Consider the following 14,185-nt stretch of genomic DNA (forward strand, 5'->3'; position numbering starts at 1 on the left):
GCGCGCATCTGCTCGCCCCGCAGCCTCGTTCCCGGCCAGCACCCGCCGGCCACGCAGCGGCCACGATGCTGCCTCCCGCGCCCTCCCGCCTCGGGCTGCTGCTGCTGCTGCTCCTATGCCCCGCGCACGTCGCCGGACTTTGGTGGTGAGTGCTGCGCGGGGCTGTCGCGTGGGCTCTGGTGCTCGAGGGTGGGGAACCCGGGACGGGTTGGGGGCTCCACACGGCACTTCCGCTGCCTGCGGGTTCTGCCTGCGCGCGGAGCCCAGCTGCAGGCAGCGGCGCGGGAGCGGGTGGCGGAGGCGCGTGTCGCCGGGGCACTTTTGACCTGCCACTTAGAAATTCCTAATTCCAGAGTAGGACCAGGGCGCATTCTGCTGTTTTTTCTCTCCCCTATCCCTCCCAGTTATGCTCTCAATCCAGGTCACCAGGGAATTGACGGACGGATAGGAGAGAGCTACCACGGGGGCCTAAGGGGGACGATCAGAAATTCGAAGGAAAGGGTTGTGAGGAGGTCCCTGGATTTAGGGAAGGGGACTGGATTGGGGGAAAGAAAGGAAGAAGGGGAAGCCACAAGGCAGGGAGGGACAAACAGCCGCCCCCTCCTAGCTCTGCTTTGCCAACCAACCCACCAACTTCCCTCCCTGCTCTTTCAGACCTGGCGGTAGTGGCAGGAAAAGGAAGGTAAAGGGGAAACTGAGTCAGGACCCCGGCTTTCTCTAGCTCCTCCTCCCCAAGCAAGGTAGAGGCAAAAGGGCAGGAAAGGGTCCCCGGCACCCGGCCCTTCCAGATTTAGGGGTCATCTCGGGGAGGTACGGGAACCGGGAAGGCGACTGCCGAAGGGTGGGAGGCCTGGCCCGCCAAGAGATGGGGGCGTCTTCCCAGATTTCCCAGATCCGGCCTCCGGACCTATCTCTACAGCTCTGAGCAGACACCCAGGCGGCGAAGGTTTCGGGAGCCTTGAGCAGTGGAGGGTGGTACGAAGCCAGGGAAGGTGGGAGCACCGCTGCAGGACCGCTCCGGGGTCGGGATAGAGAAGACCCCGCCCGGAATAGCTCAGAGTTTAGAGAGGCGGGACTTGGACAATAGCTTTGCTGGATCCGCCAATCCTAAAAAGGCAGGGTCTTTTTCTTTGCATATCACCACGTCATTGGCTGGATTCTCTACCCTTCACTCGTCCGCCACACCTCGGATTTAGGAAAAGGGGTGGGCGGCAGAACCCCTTTCTTCTGGGGAGATGAAGAGCAGGGTACCCACACCGGGAGCTGCTGGCGGCGATCCTTCGTCCGTTATGCGGGAGAGACGCCCCTCCGGGGTGCCAGTTGAGGGGAGAAATCGAGGACGATCCCAGGCCCCAGCTAGGAAATGCGCATCCTTTGGTCCTGGCTTAGCATAATGCAATAGCAGCTTCAAAATCAAACAGACCCCAGATGTAATTCCTGCCAGTTGTTAAGTCTGTGACCTTGGGCAAGTCACTTCCCCTCTCTTCCCCCAATGTGTCAGCTGTAAAATAGGGATAACAGCCCCCCTACCTGGCATGCTGGCTGTGATGACTTACAAAATTATATGACGCTAGTCCGTTCCTCCACACTCCAGGTTCTTTGGCCGGAGTCTGCAGAGGTGGAAATGGGAGTTAATTAAAATCCAGGGTCCCAAGCAAAACTTTGCAAACGGATCTCAAGCACACTTTTCACATCTTTGCCCTTTCAAGTAGAGTCTCTTCCTGATGTCACCTTCCCTCCGCCCCCTCCATTTGTCCCAGCATTGTCATCCTTCCAGTTAAGATACCATTTCCTCCACAAAGCCATCCCTCGCCTCTCCCCTCCCATAAAACTTGCCTTCTCTGTGCTCTCACTACACCCCATGCATTGGGCAACTATGCCAGTCACTGCATTTCACTGACAATGATCTCTTGGGTCTCCTCTCTTCTCCACTTGAGCTCCCGGAAAGCTGAGCCTTTAGCTTTAGGGCTCCTGAAGCCAGAGACAGTGTAGCTGCTGAAACTAGGTTTGTGGAGTGTGGCTGAATTGGTTGATTCACCTCTTCGGAGTTTGTATCATGGGGGTTCCTTTATTAACAGGGGCTCCTGGGTGAGAGCCAAGCTGGAAGAGGAGAGGCCAGGTCCCTTGGAGACTGACCTTGAAGCTGGGAGGCAGGAGTGGGGGAGGAAGGCAGGTGTGGGAGAACACAGAGGCCTTCATGGCACAGCCGCAGGGTGAACTGGGTGAAGGGTGAGGGGCTGCGGTGATAAGGTGGCGGTGACTGCCTTGCTCAGATGCCTCTCAGAGAGAACCCCCCTCTCTACCCTCCTTGCCCCCCTCACTCCTCTGTCTGTCTCTGACACTTCATTCCTTTCTTCCCAGCCCAGACTTCCTTTCCCAAGATCGCAGAATCTTCTTACACTCCTGTCCCCACCCCACCCCACTGTTGCCCTCCAAGGTCAGGTCTGGGCTGCTGGGCTGGACCCAACAACCCCCATTGACCTGAGGCTCCTGCCAGCCCCCAGCCCCAGCCCCGCTCCAGCTGGGAGCTTTCCATCCAGGAGCCCCCAGGCTGTTCCCTGATGTTTAGGATCTGCTTGCTCGCCACCTTCTCCTTGCTTCTCAGACAGTGCTGGCCAAGCCGGTGCTCTAATGGTGGCCAGAATAGGTGCAGCCTACTCTGAAATTCTAGCAGCAGCCAATCTGGGGGCAGAGGGCACCCCAGGATATCTGAGTGACTTGACTGTCCCAGTTAGGAAGGGAGAGTCCTGGAGGGGGTGGCTCAGGCCCTGGAATCGGTTCGGGGACCTGGCTCCAGGTTCCAGAAAGTTTCCTTTCCACCTTCTTTCCCCCTCCCCCTCCTTCCCCAAAGGCATGTTTTCCACACTGTGCCTCCAGCCTCTCTGTCTCTCTCCCATCTGTAACCATATCTGTGAATCCCAGAATCCCAGATTCCAGGACATTGTCCAGGCTCTCTTGAGGTCATCTTGTCCAGCTCACAGCAGGCCACCCAGTCTATCCTCCGGCCCTGTCAGACCCCCTCTTGAGAATGAGGCAAAGAGGGAGATGCTGTGGCTTCCTGGTCACCAGCTCTCCTCCTCCCCCAGGAAGTTCTTCTCAGTGTCTGACCCCATCTTTATTTATACCTTCAATCAGTGGATGTAGAAAATAGCTCACTCTCACAGAATAGTCAAATCAATCTCCCTTCTTCTCTCTTCCTCTTTCTGTTTTATATTTTCTGTGAAAGAAACTAACCCTCCCCTTGTTCCACTAGGAAAAACACAACCCAGGCTCTTGCCCTTTCCCCCTCCCATCTTGCCTTTCAGCCCCCCACCTCCACCCTTCACTTACAGAGAGAAAACAGGAACCAGAGGCCTAGGACAGCCTCATCACTGGCCCCACAGGGAGGCAGGGAAGGGACCCAGGCTTCCTCCTGACACCCAGGTTTACTAGCTGTCACCCTGCCCTCCCATTCCCACCCCCAAGGCTGGACCTGGCCACTCTCCACCATCCTGTCTTTATCCAGGGCTCCTGGCACTTCACAGGCAATCTTGTTGCTGCCCCCCCACCCCCACCCCAAGCTCAGGGAAGGGTGGGGATGGGGGCGGGGCGACCATCCATTCCCCACCCCCCTCCAGGCCTCCCATCTTGGCAGCTTCTCCTGGAGGAGACAATGGGGCTGTGAGCAGAAAAGGGCAGGGGCAGAAGGAGGCTGGCTGGGTCCTGGCCAGAGCATGCCCTGAGCCCACCAGAGTCCTGGCACTGTGACATTTCCTGGGGGGTGCGGCCCCCTCCTGCCCCGTTCTCAGTTCTCATCGGAAGCCAGGAGTTGGGGGGGAGGGAGGAGGTCAGTTGGAGGTTTGATCACCAGGGCCCGGCGAGGGGGGTTCCAGAGCGTGCGCTTTGATGGAGAAATGCAGCTGTGGCGGGGATGAGGCAAGGGGGGCAGGCAGCCAGGCTGCGGTCAGGGTGGCAGCAGGGCACCCGGCCAGCCCTCCCACCGGGAGAGAGCAGGAGGCAATAAGGGAACACAGAAGCCTGTCCTGTCCCAGGCGGGCGCAACCTTGAGTGCTGCCCGTGGCCTTCTGAGGGCAAAGCTGAAGGAGAAAAAGGTCGCTGGACGAGTTCCTTCCCCATTCTCCATCCGGCCCCTTGGGCTGTTTCCTCCTCTGAGCCCTCAGTTTAATCTAGATATTAGATCTAGAAGGGATTTGGAGATCACTTGGTTCAATCTTCTCCCTCTAGGTCCAGAGACAGGAAGTGTCTTGTCCACGGCCACCCAGAATGCTGGTGGCTGAGAGCTGGGGCTGGTAGTCCACCTCCTACTGTGCACCTCATCCTGGGGTGACGTGGGGGGTGGGGGGTCAGAAAAGAGGCCTAGGGCCTACCACAGGCCCCTTCTGCCGTCCCCTTCCCACCCTCAGGGGGTGTTCCCAGCCCCCACAGTGGGAGAGCAGAAGGCATGAGACGAATCCCCCTTGGGGTCCAGGGAGCGCCAACCTGTCCATCCCTTCACCCTGACCAATAGAAGTCCTCTGGTGTGGTGAAGTCTACTGGGGAAGGGAAAGCCCTTACTTCTCCCTAGCACGATAGGAAGGAGGTGTGAGGAGGTAGGGGGCAGAGGGGAAGTGTCCAGACAGTGGACGGAGGGAACCAGAGTGGGTCTGAGGGTGGAGTGGGGGCAGCTGGTGGGTGGTGGGGAGGCAGGGGTTAAATGGAGCTGGGGCATCACTGGCTTTGATGTGGTGGTTGAGGTGGGGGTAGGGACTGGGGGAGGGGGAGCGGTAATTACGAGTTAGACGGAGGAGCAGGAGCAGGACAGGACAAGCGGGCGGGCACAGGCCCGGGCCCAGCCGCCTCAGCAGCCGTCAGGCAACATTTTTCTGCCCCTTCTCCACCACCCACCTCCCCCACCCTCACGCAGCCCCCACCCACAGCCCCAGGGCTCAGGGCTCCCTCTTCTGGCTCCTGGGAGGTGGGTCAGACTAGAGACCCTGGGGGTGGGAATGGGGAAATAGAGGGGGGCTGGTTATTAAACCTTTCAGAAGAGGCTACATATCAAAAGGGTCTCAGTAACCCACCCAGGAGTGCCTGCTGGGGAAGGGGAGGGGTCTTAGAGGGTGCTTCTGGTCCACGGGCCGGGCCGTGGAGGGGAGGACAAGATATAGGAAGGGCAGAGAGTTGGAGAAAAGGGTGTTGTTAGGAATCCACAAATGCCATCCATATGCACACTTAACTGTCTGTCCCACATTGTTCAGGACCAAGAAATAAGAGTATAAATGGGAAGACAGAAAAAACTTGTCCCACGCTCTAGACAGGATCATTGCATATGTAACCTGGCAGGATAATGACAGGTATTATCATTTCCATTTTACAGTTGAGGAAACTGAGGCTCAAAAGGTTGACTCTCATAATTTATTCAGCAAATACATACTGAGGGCCAACTTCATGTGCAAGGGACGTGCTCAAAATCCTACAACAAGCAAAAGGCAGAGCTCAGACTCTAACCCAAGTCTGGTGGATCCCAAACACTCTGTGTGTGCTTCTCTAATGGGACGCAGGCTTTCTCCGGAGGTCTTTGCCTTCAAGGAGCTTTATGTCTGATTGGAGAGATAAAGCAAGAAAATAGGAAAAAAACAACTGTGCCGCTGGCAGGACACCTAGCACCCCCAACATGAATGGAGCCGGGAACAGTGCAGAGGATGAGAAAATCAGTGAGGGCTGGGGTCCCAGGGAAAGCTCCTCCAGGCAAGTGGGAGCTGAAGTGAGCTTAAAGTAGCTGGGTGAGAGTTGTGTTTCTTTTTTTAATTGTGCTTATATATTTTATGTAACACAGCATTTCCCATTTTAACCATTTTTAAGTGTACAATTCAATGGCATTGATTACTTTACAGTGTTGTGCTATCACTGTCACCTTCCAATTCTAAAACCTTTTCATCAACTCAAACAGAAGCATTTGCCCATCAAGCAGTAACTCCCCACTCCCTCTTCCCCCAGGCCCTGGTAAACTCTAGACTACTTTCTGTCCCTGTGAAGTTACTTATTCTAGATATTTCATATAATTGGAATCATACAAGATTTGTCCTTTTGTGCCTGGCTTATTTCACTTAGCATGTTTTCAAAGTTTATGTTGTAGTGGGTATCAGAACTTTATTCCTTTTTATGGCTGAATAGTATTCCATTTTATGGATACACCATATTTTGTTTATCCATTCATCTGTCAATGGACATTTGGGTTGTTTCCACCTTTTGGCTACTGTGAATATGCTGGTAAGAACATCGCTGTCCAAGTATCTGGCTGTGTCCCTGCTTTCAGTTCTTTGGGGGCATATACCTAAGGTGGAATTACCAGGTCATGGGGGCAATTCTGTATTTAACATTTTGAAGATGGGTAAGATTTTGATGATCTAGGGGTGGGGAGTGGGGTGGCTCTAATCTAAAAATTCAGCGATGTGATCTGGGATAGACGCAGAGTTGACCAAATATGCTAGGAGCAAGAGCCATGTGGAAGATGGTTTGAGGTCACCTGAAATCTTCTGATACCTCCTGCAGCCAATTTCCTCCAGCCACATTTTAGTTTTTTAAATAGCCACCTAATTTTCTTGCACTGGGAATCCCTCCACTGAGTGGTTTGGGTTGGTCATGTCCCCTCTCATATTGCTCATCTGTAAAATGGAGGTGGGATGGGTGGCATTGGACTAGTTGATCTCTGGCATTCTCTTCTGCCCTCCGAATGTAGAGATGGACAGGAAGGTTAGGTCAGAACCCTGGAGCTGCCAGATGTTGCCAGGTCTACAGACATTGCAAAGTTGGAACTGACTGGTCCTTATGCCACCTCACTCTGCTATTGATCGCTCTGACGTTCTCACCAATTATGGGCCCTGGGAGGGAGCTCTTGGCACAGGCCAAGAATGATCAACCCTGGGCTCGTCCCTTCTTGTGTGCCTGCTGATTTCTTTTAGGACTCTGCCCAGGAATGGCTATTTGATTAGAGTCCCAGACTTGACGTAAAAATCCCCTACCATTGCTGTGCTCCCTACCCCCCCCCACCAAAAAAAAAACAATGCAAATCCCCCCAAATCTTCTCGGGGTCAATCCCTGTCCAATGCTGTCCCAGAGGCCCAGAAAGCAAAGTCTACTCCCTAAAGAAGCAGAAGTAAAAGAAGGAGGGTAAGTGGACAGAAGAGATAGAGGAGTTATTTCTTGATATGAAGTCAAATCTTAGAGTGAGATGGGATGTGAGAGCATCTCATGCTAACTCTTCATTTTTCTGACTGGCCCAGAGGGGCTCAGCTTACCCAGAGCTGACAGAGACCAGGGCTTGGTGTCTTGTCCAATGTCAGTCTACCTCTCCCCCTTCTGAAATTTCCTTTTCTATAACTTCAGGATGGGATCAAGGACAGGAGGGCAAGGAGCAAGTTAGTCCCTTGGGATTCTGGCTGTTCCTACTGCCCATCCCTCCTCCTGACCAGCTTGTAAACAAGTCTAGTTCCCAGGCAGACAGCTGGCCTGGGGAGCCAGACCCCGACCAGGAACTGGCTCTAGGGTAGCCCCTCAACCCCATGAAGGGCCAGCCCCACGCCCTCTCCTCTCTCATTTCCCTGGCCCTGCCCTTCAGTTTCCTCCTGATTCCTCTCCTATCTCTAGCCGGTGGGAAGAAGACAAGGTCAAGAGGATGTTGCCTTTCTCCCCTGTGTGCCCCTACCCCCTCCTTCTTTACTAGGGGAGGAGGAGGGAGAGGAGAGGGATGGGGGCAGAGCAACCTTGGGAAGATAATGACAGTCAGTCAACCTTGGGAAAGCAGGGAGTTGGTGGAGTAGGGTTGGGGTTGGAGGGACCAGGGAACTTAGAGACATGGGGCGGGGGCTGTGGGGGCAGATGGGGAAGAGGTTGTAGAGACCTAGACTCCCAGGTGGAGCCCTAGATGGTTAGGGAGGTGGTAGAAAGAGCTGGACAGAGGCCTCTTGGGGGAAAATGTTTGAAGAAATGAATTAGAAATCATGGAATAATGTGGGAACAGGGGCCTGGGCTCAAGTAAGGGACTTCTTAGATGGCTCATTCATACATTCGTTCATTCAAAAACGTGTTAAATGGTGCTCGTTGACTATTATGACAATCATTTGTAATATGCAAATTTTCATAATGAAAATTGGGGGGTGGGGGTGGGGTATGAATTAAGCACCTAGAAATCTGCAAGGGAATACAAAGGAAAATGAAACAGTCTCAATTCTCAAGGAGCTCCCAACTGGGAGGTTGAGAATTGAGACTGTTTCATTTTCCTTTGTATTCCCTTGCAGATTTCTAGGTGCTACCTGCCCCTGTACAACTTCGCTGGAAGCTGCCTCAAATCCTTTTTGCAAAGAGGCGGGATGAGTGGATAGAGGGTGGGATGAAGAGATGATAAATGATGATAGAGATAGATAGATAGACAGCCAGCCAGACATATCAACCATGAACTCTTGAAGGTCACTGGGCCATTGGAAAACAATTTGGGCTGTCCTATCCTTGGCCCACTATCCACTGCTCTGTCAATCACTTCTTTAGGGTTGAGAAAGGGATAGGGCTGGACTTTCCTAGACATCAGTTGGGATCCAGTGCTGAGCAGGTGAAGGAAGTTCTGAACTTTAAGATCTCTCCAAAGAGAAGAGAACCTTGGTTCCTGGACTACATGGGCAGGGGTGATGGGAGTGACTCAATAGGGTAGTTGGGATGTGCATGTTAAGAGACCTTAACGGACTGAGTTTACACATCTTTCTGCAGCGACCTCTCCAAGCATTTCACTTCTCACTGTTGAAAAATTTTACCTTAAGACCTAAATTCCTCTATTTAAGACCATTATGTCTCATTGTCTGGAAGTTAGAACATGCCTGGGCAGCCTGGTCCCGTGGAGCAAATGGGGACAACGGGGAAGATATGCACTAAGGCAAAACTGAACAGCAGGCCACCATATACCCCTACTTTCCTCTACTGTTTCTATCTCTTGGTGCCTCCTACTCCTACCCAGAATCTTTTTCTGCCTTCTGCAGAAGGGTTTTGGGTCGTCTCAGATTATACTGGGCTTCTGAGTGCTGTGCCCACTAATTCCTGCAAGGCGGGGATTGTTCAAATAACAGCAGTCTGATTGAAATGATTTCGCTAAGTTGTGAACACCTAACAGGCTTACCTTTCAGATATATAGGAACCAATGGCAGTTCTCTCCTCAAGCATATTATAGGACGAGAGTGGAGAGACTTCTGAAAGTGTGTGAACTTCCCATGAAGCACATACCTACTAGGTCAAACAGACACCCCTGCCAACCCCCCCTCCCCAATCAGTGATGCCACCCCAGTACCCAAGTTTGGCTTGCTGATATTCTGTTCTGGAAAGGCCAGATCCTGGAGCAGGAGAAGGGTCAGTGTCAGCTATTTCACAACATTGCTTCAGAGATTCAGTCTTCAGCTCCTTCCTCCTGCTCTGATCAGGGAAACAGAGACTATCAGGTTGGTAGGGACCACCTTAAAGATCAAAGTCCAACCCTCCCATTTTAGAAGGAGAAACTTGGGCTAGAAAGGGGGTGTGACTTTCCTCAGAGACTCGATTCCCTAGCTATTTGAACATCCCATGGCTTTCCATAACCCTGGGATTGCCCCTGCCTTTCTAGCATCAGGGCTATTCAGTTGACTCATGTCCAGCTTGTGGTCCACTAAGACCAGATCCTTTCCTGAGACTGCCTACTTTTCTTTGGTGTCTCTTTGTGACACACGCTTTCTTTTCTTGACAGTTTCTTGATCTCTTTTCTGCTAAATTCTTCCTTGTTTCCTTTTTGGGCTAGGCCTATTGAATTTTAACCTTGTCCTACCTGGCATCTGCCTTCTTCACCTTGAGTCAAATTCCTATAAGGATTTATTAATAAAGATTGCATAGACTCAGGGTATATAAGGTTAAGACTGAATTCTACCTTTATGGTAATCTCAGTCTAGAATCAATAAAGAGAGAACACAGACATGAAATAGGAAGGGAATCAGACAGGACAATCTCAATCTCAATTGGGGGGGTGGGGAGGGGTCACAGCTCCTGGCTGCCTGCTGACTGGGGGAGGGGGGCTCTCATTCCCTCCCGCGCCCCCCCACCATGAGAAACATCCGGGGGCTCTGCCTGGGAGACTCGCCCTCCATACCAGTGGGAGAGGAAAGATGAGAGCCTCAGCCCTTCCTTGACCAACATGACTAATCTGCCCATCTCTACTTCCCAGGGCCGTGGGCAGCCCCTTGGTTATGGATCCTACCAGCATTTGCCGGAAGGCACGGCGGCTGGCAGGGCGGCAGGCCGAGTTGTGCCAGGCTGAGCCGGAAGTGGTGGCTGAGCTAGCCCGGGGCGCCCGGCTCGGGGTGCGAGAGTGCCAGTTCCAGTTCCGCTTCCGCCGCTGGAACTGCTCCAGCCACAGCAAGGCCTTTGGACGCATCTTGCAGCAGGGTCAGTGTGGGGAGGGAACTGCCTTCTCCCCGCTGGAAGGCTGGAGGAGAGGGAAGTAGTTTGGGAAGGCCTGCCCGAGCCCCTCTCCCGGCGGATTTTGGGCACCCTGGCCCACCCTAGCCCCTGCACCATGCCCTGACCCTGTCTCCCCGGGCCCCTTCTGGCTCCACGCTACACCATCCCGCCCACCGCAGGCCCCCCAAATCCAGACTTTCTCCTGCTTGCTGACTGCCCTTTCCTGCACCCGCAGACATCCGGGAGACGGCCTTCGTGTTTGCGATCACGGCGGCAGGTGCCAGCCACGCGGTCACACAGGCCTGCTCCATGGGCGAGCTGCTGCAGTGCGGCTGCCAGGCGCCCCGCGGACGCACTCTGCCCCGGCCCCCGGGCCTACCCGGCACCCCCGGACCCCCCGCCCTCGCTGGCTCCCCGGATGGCAGCGCCGCCTGGGAGTGGGGAGGCTGCGGCGACGACGTGGACTTCGGGGACGAGAAGTCCAGGCTCTTTATGGATGCGCGGCACAAGCGGGGACGCGGAGACATCCGGGCGCTCGTGCAACTGCACAACAACGAGGCTGGCCGGCTGGTGTGTATGGGAAGGAATGTGTAAGGGTGTGTGGGAGTGGGTGGGAGTGGATGTGGGAGAGTGGGGTGTGTGTAGGAGTGTGTGGAGGTGTGGTTGCATAAGTGTAGGAGGATGTTAAAGGGTGTAGGGGTGAGCATGCCTCGGAAGATTGGCTGGGGGCCTGGGTGGGCATGTGGGGGGGGGGGTGACCTGGCTAGCCTAGAAGAGGGAGGCACTTGATCCAGTGGGTGGGGTGGGGTGGGGAGGGCCAGCCCAGGGTCAAGACTCAGGGCCTTCAGGGACCCAAGGTGGGGAGGGCATACCTCTGAGAAACAGGACAGGTGGGGAAAGGTTTGGAGTGGGTAGGGCTCTGCACACCAGGGCAGGGGCAGAGAAGGGAGAGAAAGGCTGGGAATGAGAGAAAGGATAGAAGCTGGGGCAAAGGAGTGGCATCTAGGGTGCGGGAGAAGAGAGAGGAACTTAGGAAGGGGCTAGAACAGGCACAGGGGGCACAAGGTTTGGAAAGGAGTGAAGGACAAGGAGCTGATCCTGGTGGAGGTAGGAAAGGGTCAGGCAAAGACCAAGGAAGCGGGACTGAATCCCTGCTCTTGCCAACTGGCTGCCCAGCAGTCCCAGTCCAAGCCTCTCTTGTCCACCACCTGGCAGGTCTCTCTACTCTCTCTGAATGAAGGGCAAGAAGCCTGCCTGGGTCACATGGTTCCAGGATGGATGGCCTGGGAGTGGGAGGGGGACAGGTTGGCCCCCAGACTATGAGCTTCCGGAGACAATTTCTCTGGGTCATTTGGCCCCATAAATCTCTGGCAGGGGGCAGATCTTAGCCTCCCACCTTCAGACACAAATGGTGTATAACATGTAGGACTCTTGGGTTCCCTTCTCAGCAATGTGTTCCTGGTGGGCCTTCCTGCACCCTATGCCTCAGTTCTAGGGTGCTCTAGGGACACCCACAGACACACACGTCCTGTGTCCTTTAGGGTTTGGGCCTGAGGCATCGGGCAGGCGGGGAGGAGAGGACCAGGAGAGGAATGTCCGGACAGGCCCACATACCTGTCGGAGAGGGATGGGGAGGGGTGGCGGAGACAGACGCCCTGGAGGCCGGCTGTACGTCTCAGCTCAGCCCCGCCTGGGGGCGTGAGGGGCAGGAATGAGGGGGCCGCGCTGGCGGGAGGGCTAGGCCGGCGATAGCTGCCACCAGCCCCACCACCCCCAAGGAGAATCTCACCCCTCCCATCCATTCTGCTTTCTTCTCCCCCCCCCCCCCCCCCCGCAATTTCTGCTCCACATACGGCCCTCTACTTCTCTTACTTTTCGTCCTTACCGTTCTTCCCCTTTTCCCTCTCCGGGATATCGCTAACTTCATCTCCTCCCCACTTTGCCCTCTCCTGTTTTTGTCTCCTCTTTCCCCTTTTCTGTCCAACCCCGCTCCCTCTTATTTTCTGCCCATCTTCTGGGCCTTTCCCTGCCTGCACCCTCTTCAATCTGTTCCCCACCCGCCTGCCCCTCTGCTCCCCGCAGGCCGTGCGGAGTCATACGCGCACCGAGTGCAAGTGCCACGGCCTGTCGGGCTCGTGCGCGCTGCGCACCTGCTGGCAGAAGCTGCCCCCGTTCCGCGAGGTGGGTGCGCGGCTCCTGGAGCGCTTCCACGGCGCCTCGCGCGTCATGGGCACCAACGACGGCAAGGCCCTGCTGCCCGCGGTGCGCACGCTCAAGCCGCCCGGCCGCGCAGACCTTCTCTACGCCGCGGATTCGCCCGACTTCTGCGCGCCCAACCGGCGCACAGGCTCGCCCGGTACGCGCGGCCGCGCCTGCAACAGCAGTGCCCCGGACCTCAGCGGCTGCGACCTGCTGTGTTGCGGCCGCGGGCACCGCCAGGAGAGCGTGCAGCTCGAGGAGAACTGTCTGTGCCGCTTCCACTGGTGCTGCGTGGTGCAGTGCCACCGCTGTCGCGTGCGCAAGGAGCTCAGCCTCTGCCTCTGACCCGCCGCGCGGCTCTCCAAACTGCGCGCAGACACGGTCTCTAGGCATCTGGGGGAACTCTGGGCTCCAGAAGGGGGCGCTGCCCCGGCCCGGCCTCTTCCTCTGGACACTGTGAGGGCAGCGGGCTTGAGACGTACACTGCCGGAGAACGCTCAGGGAGCGGGAGAGAACTTGGAGAGGCGTTCCGAGGGTTTCTGGGGGAGATTATACAGGCCCTTCCTCCCCTTGGCCCCCAGTTGGAAACCAAAGAACCAGTCTCTAGGCCTCTGGATGCCGGGCTCTGGAAGCCTCTAGAACTGCTGGCCTGGGACAGGTGGGTGAGTTTAGTATCAATAAAGATATTTAAGCAATGCGACTGGGCCCATAGTCTGGGGGAGGGGGTGCTGAATCTCCTACAAGTTCCTAGAGGGCCAGGTTCTGGAAGGAGTGTATAAGGGAAGGTGATTTTAGAACTAGCTTCTCACGGGTCCCCATCCTGGGTCCCCATCTTCCCCTCCACTGAGTTGGGCTCTCTTAGAAGCCTGTTTCTCTCTCTTGACACTTTTCTTGTTCATCCTTATCACATATCTAGGACCTGGATCTGCGAGCCGGAGGAAACTACTAATCCCTCTTTAGAGTGACAGAGTGAGAGCACCTAGGACAGGGGGACCCGAAGCATCTGTCCAGTGTCCTTCTCAGCTCTCAGGCCCATCTTCGCCATACTTCTAGGAGATATGACACATTTAACTGTCTTTCTGTTTCTGTGTCCCATAAGAAATTCGAGGGTAGACTCCCATTCAAGCCCAAGGGATGAAAGCAAAGCACTTTATACACATTAGAATGTGATGCAACTGTTATTACCATCATCACACTTTGTTACAGCTGAAACTCAGTTCTCTCCTATTAACACGGGAAAGACTGCCCAGAGCAGCACTGGGGAGGGACAGGAAGCAGGGTCCACAGAAGGTTTCTCTTGGCAACCATCCACATTTCCTTCTTCCTGGTCCCTTCAGGAAGGTGATGGTGAATGTGAGGAGACAGAAAGGAAGGATTTCGGGTTCCTGGCTCTCCAGGGGTGAACCTCACACCCCCAACTTCTTCTAGAGAGAAAGGGGAGAATTTTGCCCAGCAGCTGGGACTCAGAACCCCCAAATTGCCCAAAGTCCAAATACTACAGTGGGAATGACTCCCCCTTTGGACCCAGGCACCCTAGGTT

The 14,185-nt window shown here is 55.2% G+C and overlaps 1 protein-coding gene and 1 long non-coding RNA gene across 2 annotated transcripts in view; one reads left to right on the plus strand and one right to left on the minus strand.

The window, feature by feature from the left end:
- WNT6 (Wnt family member 6) lies at window positions 1–13,216 on the plus strand. The gene is made up of 4 exons (XM_037849813.1): window positions 1–145; window positions 10,211–10,431; window positions 10,682–11,016; window positions 12,529–13,216. Exons 1-4 carry the CDS (start codon window positions 66–68, stop codon window positions 12,988–12,990), a joined length of 1,098 nt encoding a protein of 365 aa, XP_037705741.1. The 5' UTR covers window positions 1–65; the 3' UTR covers window positions 12,991–13,216.
- Window positions 5,425–14,185, minus strand: part of LOC119544374 — a 17,695-nt gene continuing 8,934 nt past the window's right edge. The window contains exons 2-4 of the long non-coding RNA XR_005218822.1: window positions 10,244–10,471; window positions 9,311–9,427; window positions 5,425–5,579 (exon numbers count right to left, since the gene is read on the minus strand). This is a non-coding gene — a long non-coding RNA (uncharacterized LOC119544374). The remainder of the gene's footprint in view (window positions 5,580–9,310; window positions 9,428–10,243; window positions 10,472–14,185) is intronic.

Source organism: Choloepus didactylus, chromosome 9 (assembly GCF_015220235.1).
Source record: "Choloepus didactylus isolate mChoDid1 chromosome 9, mChoDid1.pri, whole genome shotgun sequence".
NCBI lineage: Eukaryota > Metazoa > Chordata > Mammalia > Pilosa > Megalonychidae > Choloepus > Choloepus didactylus.

Excerpts from the sequence above, each read along its gene's own strand:
- WNT6 (XM_037849813.1), top strand. The coding sequence starts at position 66 with ATGCTGCCTCCCGCGCCCTCCCGCCTCGGGCTGCTGCTGCTGCTGCTC. Across the intron at positions 10,432-10,681 it reads TGGACGCATCTTGCAGCAGG|ACATCCGGGAGACGGCCTTC; the intron begins GTCAGTGTGGGG and ends CTGCACCCGCAG. Across the intron at positions 11,017-12,528 it reads ACAACGAGGCTGGCCGGCTG|GCCGTGCGGAGTCATACGCG; the intron begins GTGTGTATGGGA and ends TGCTCCCCGCAG.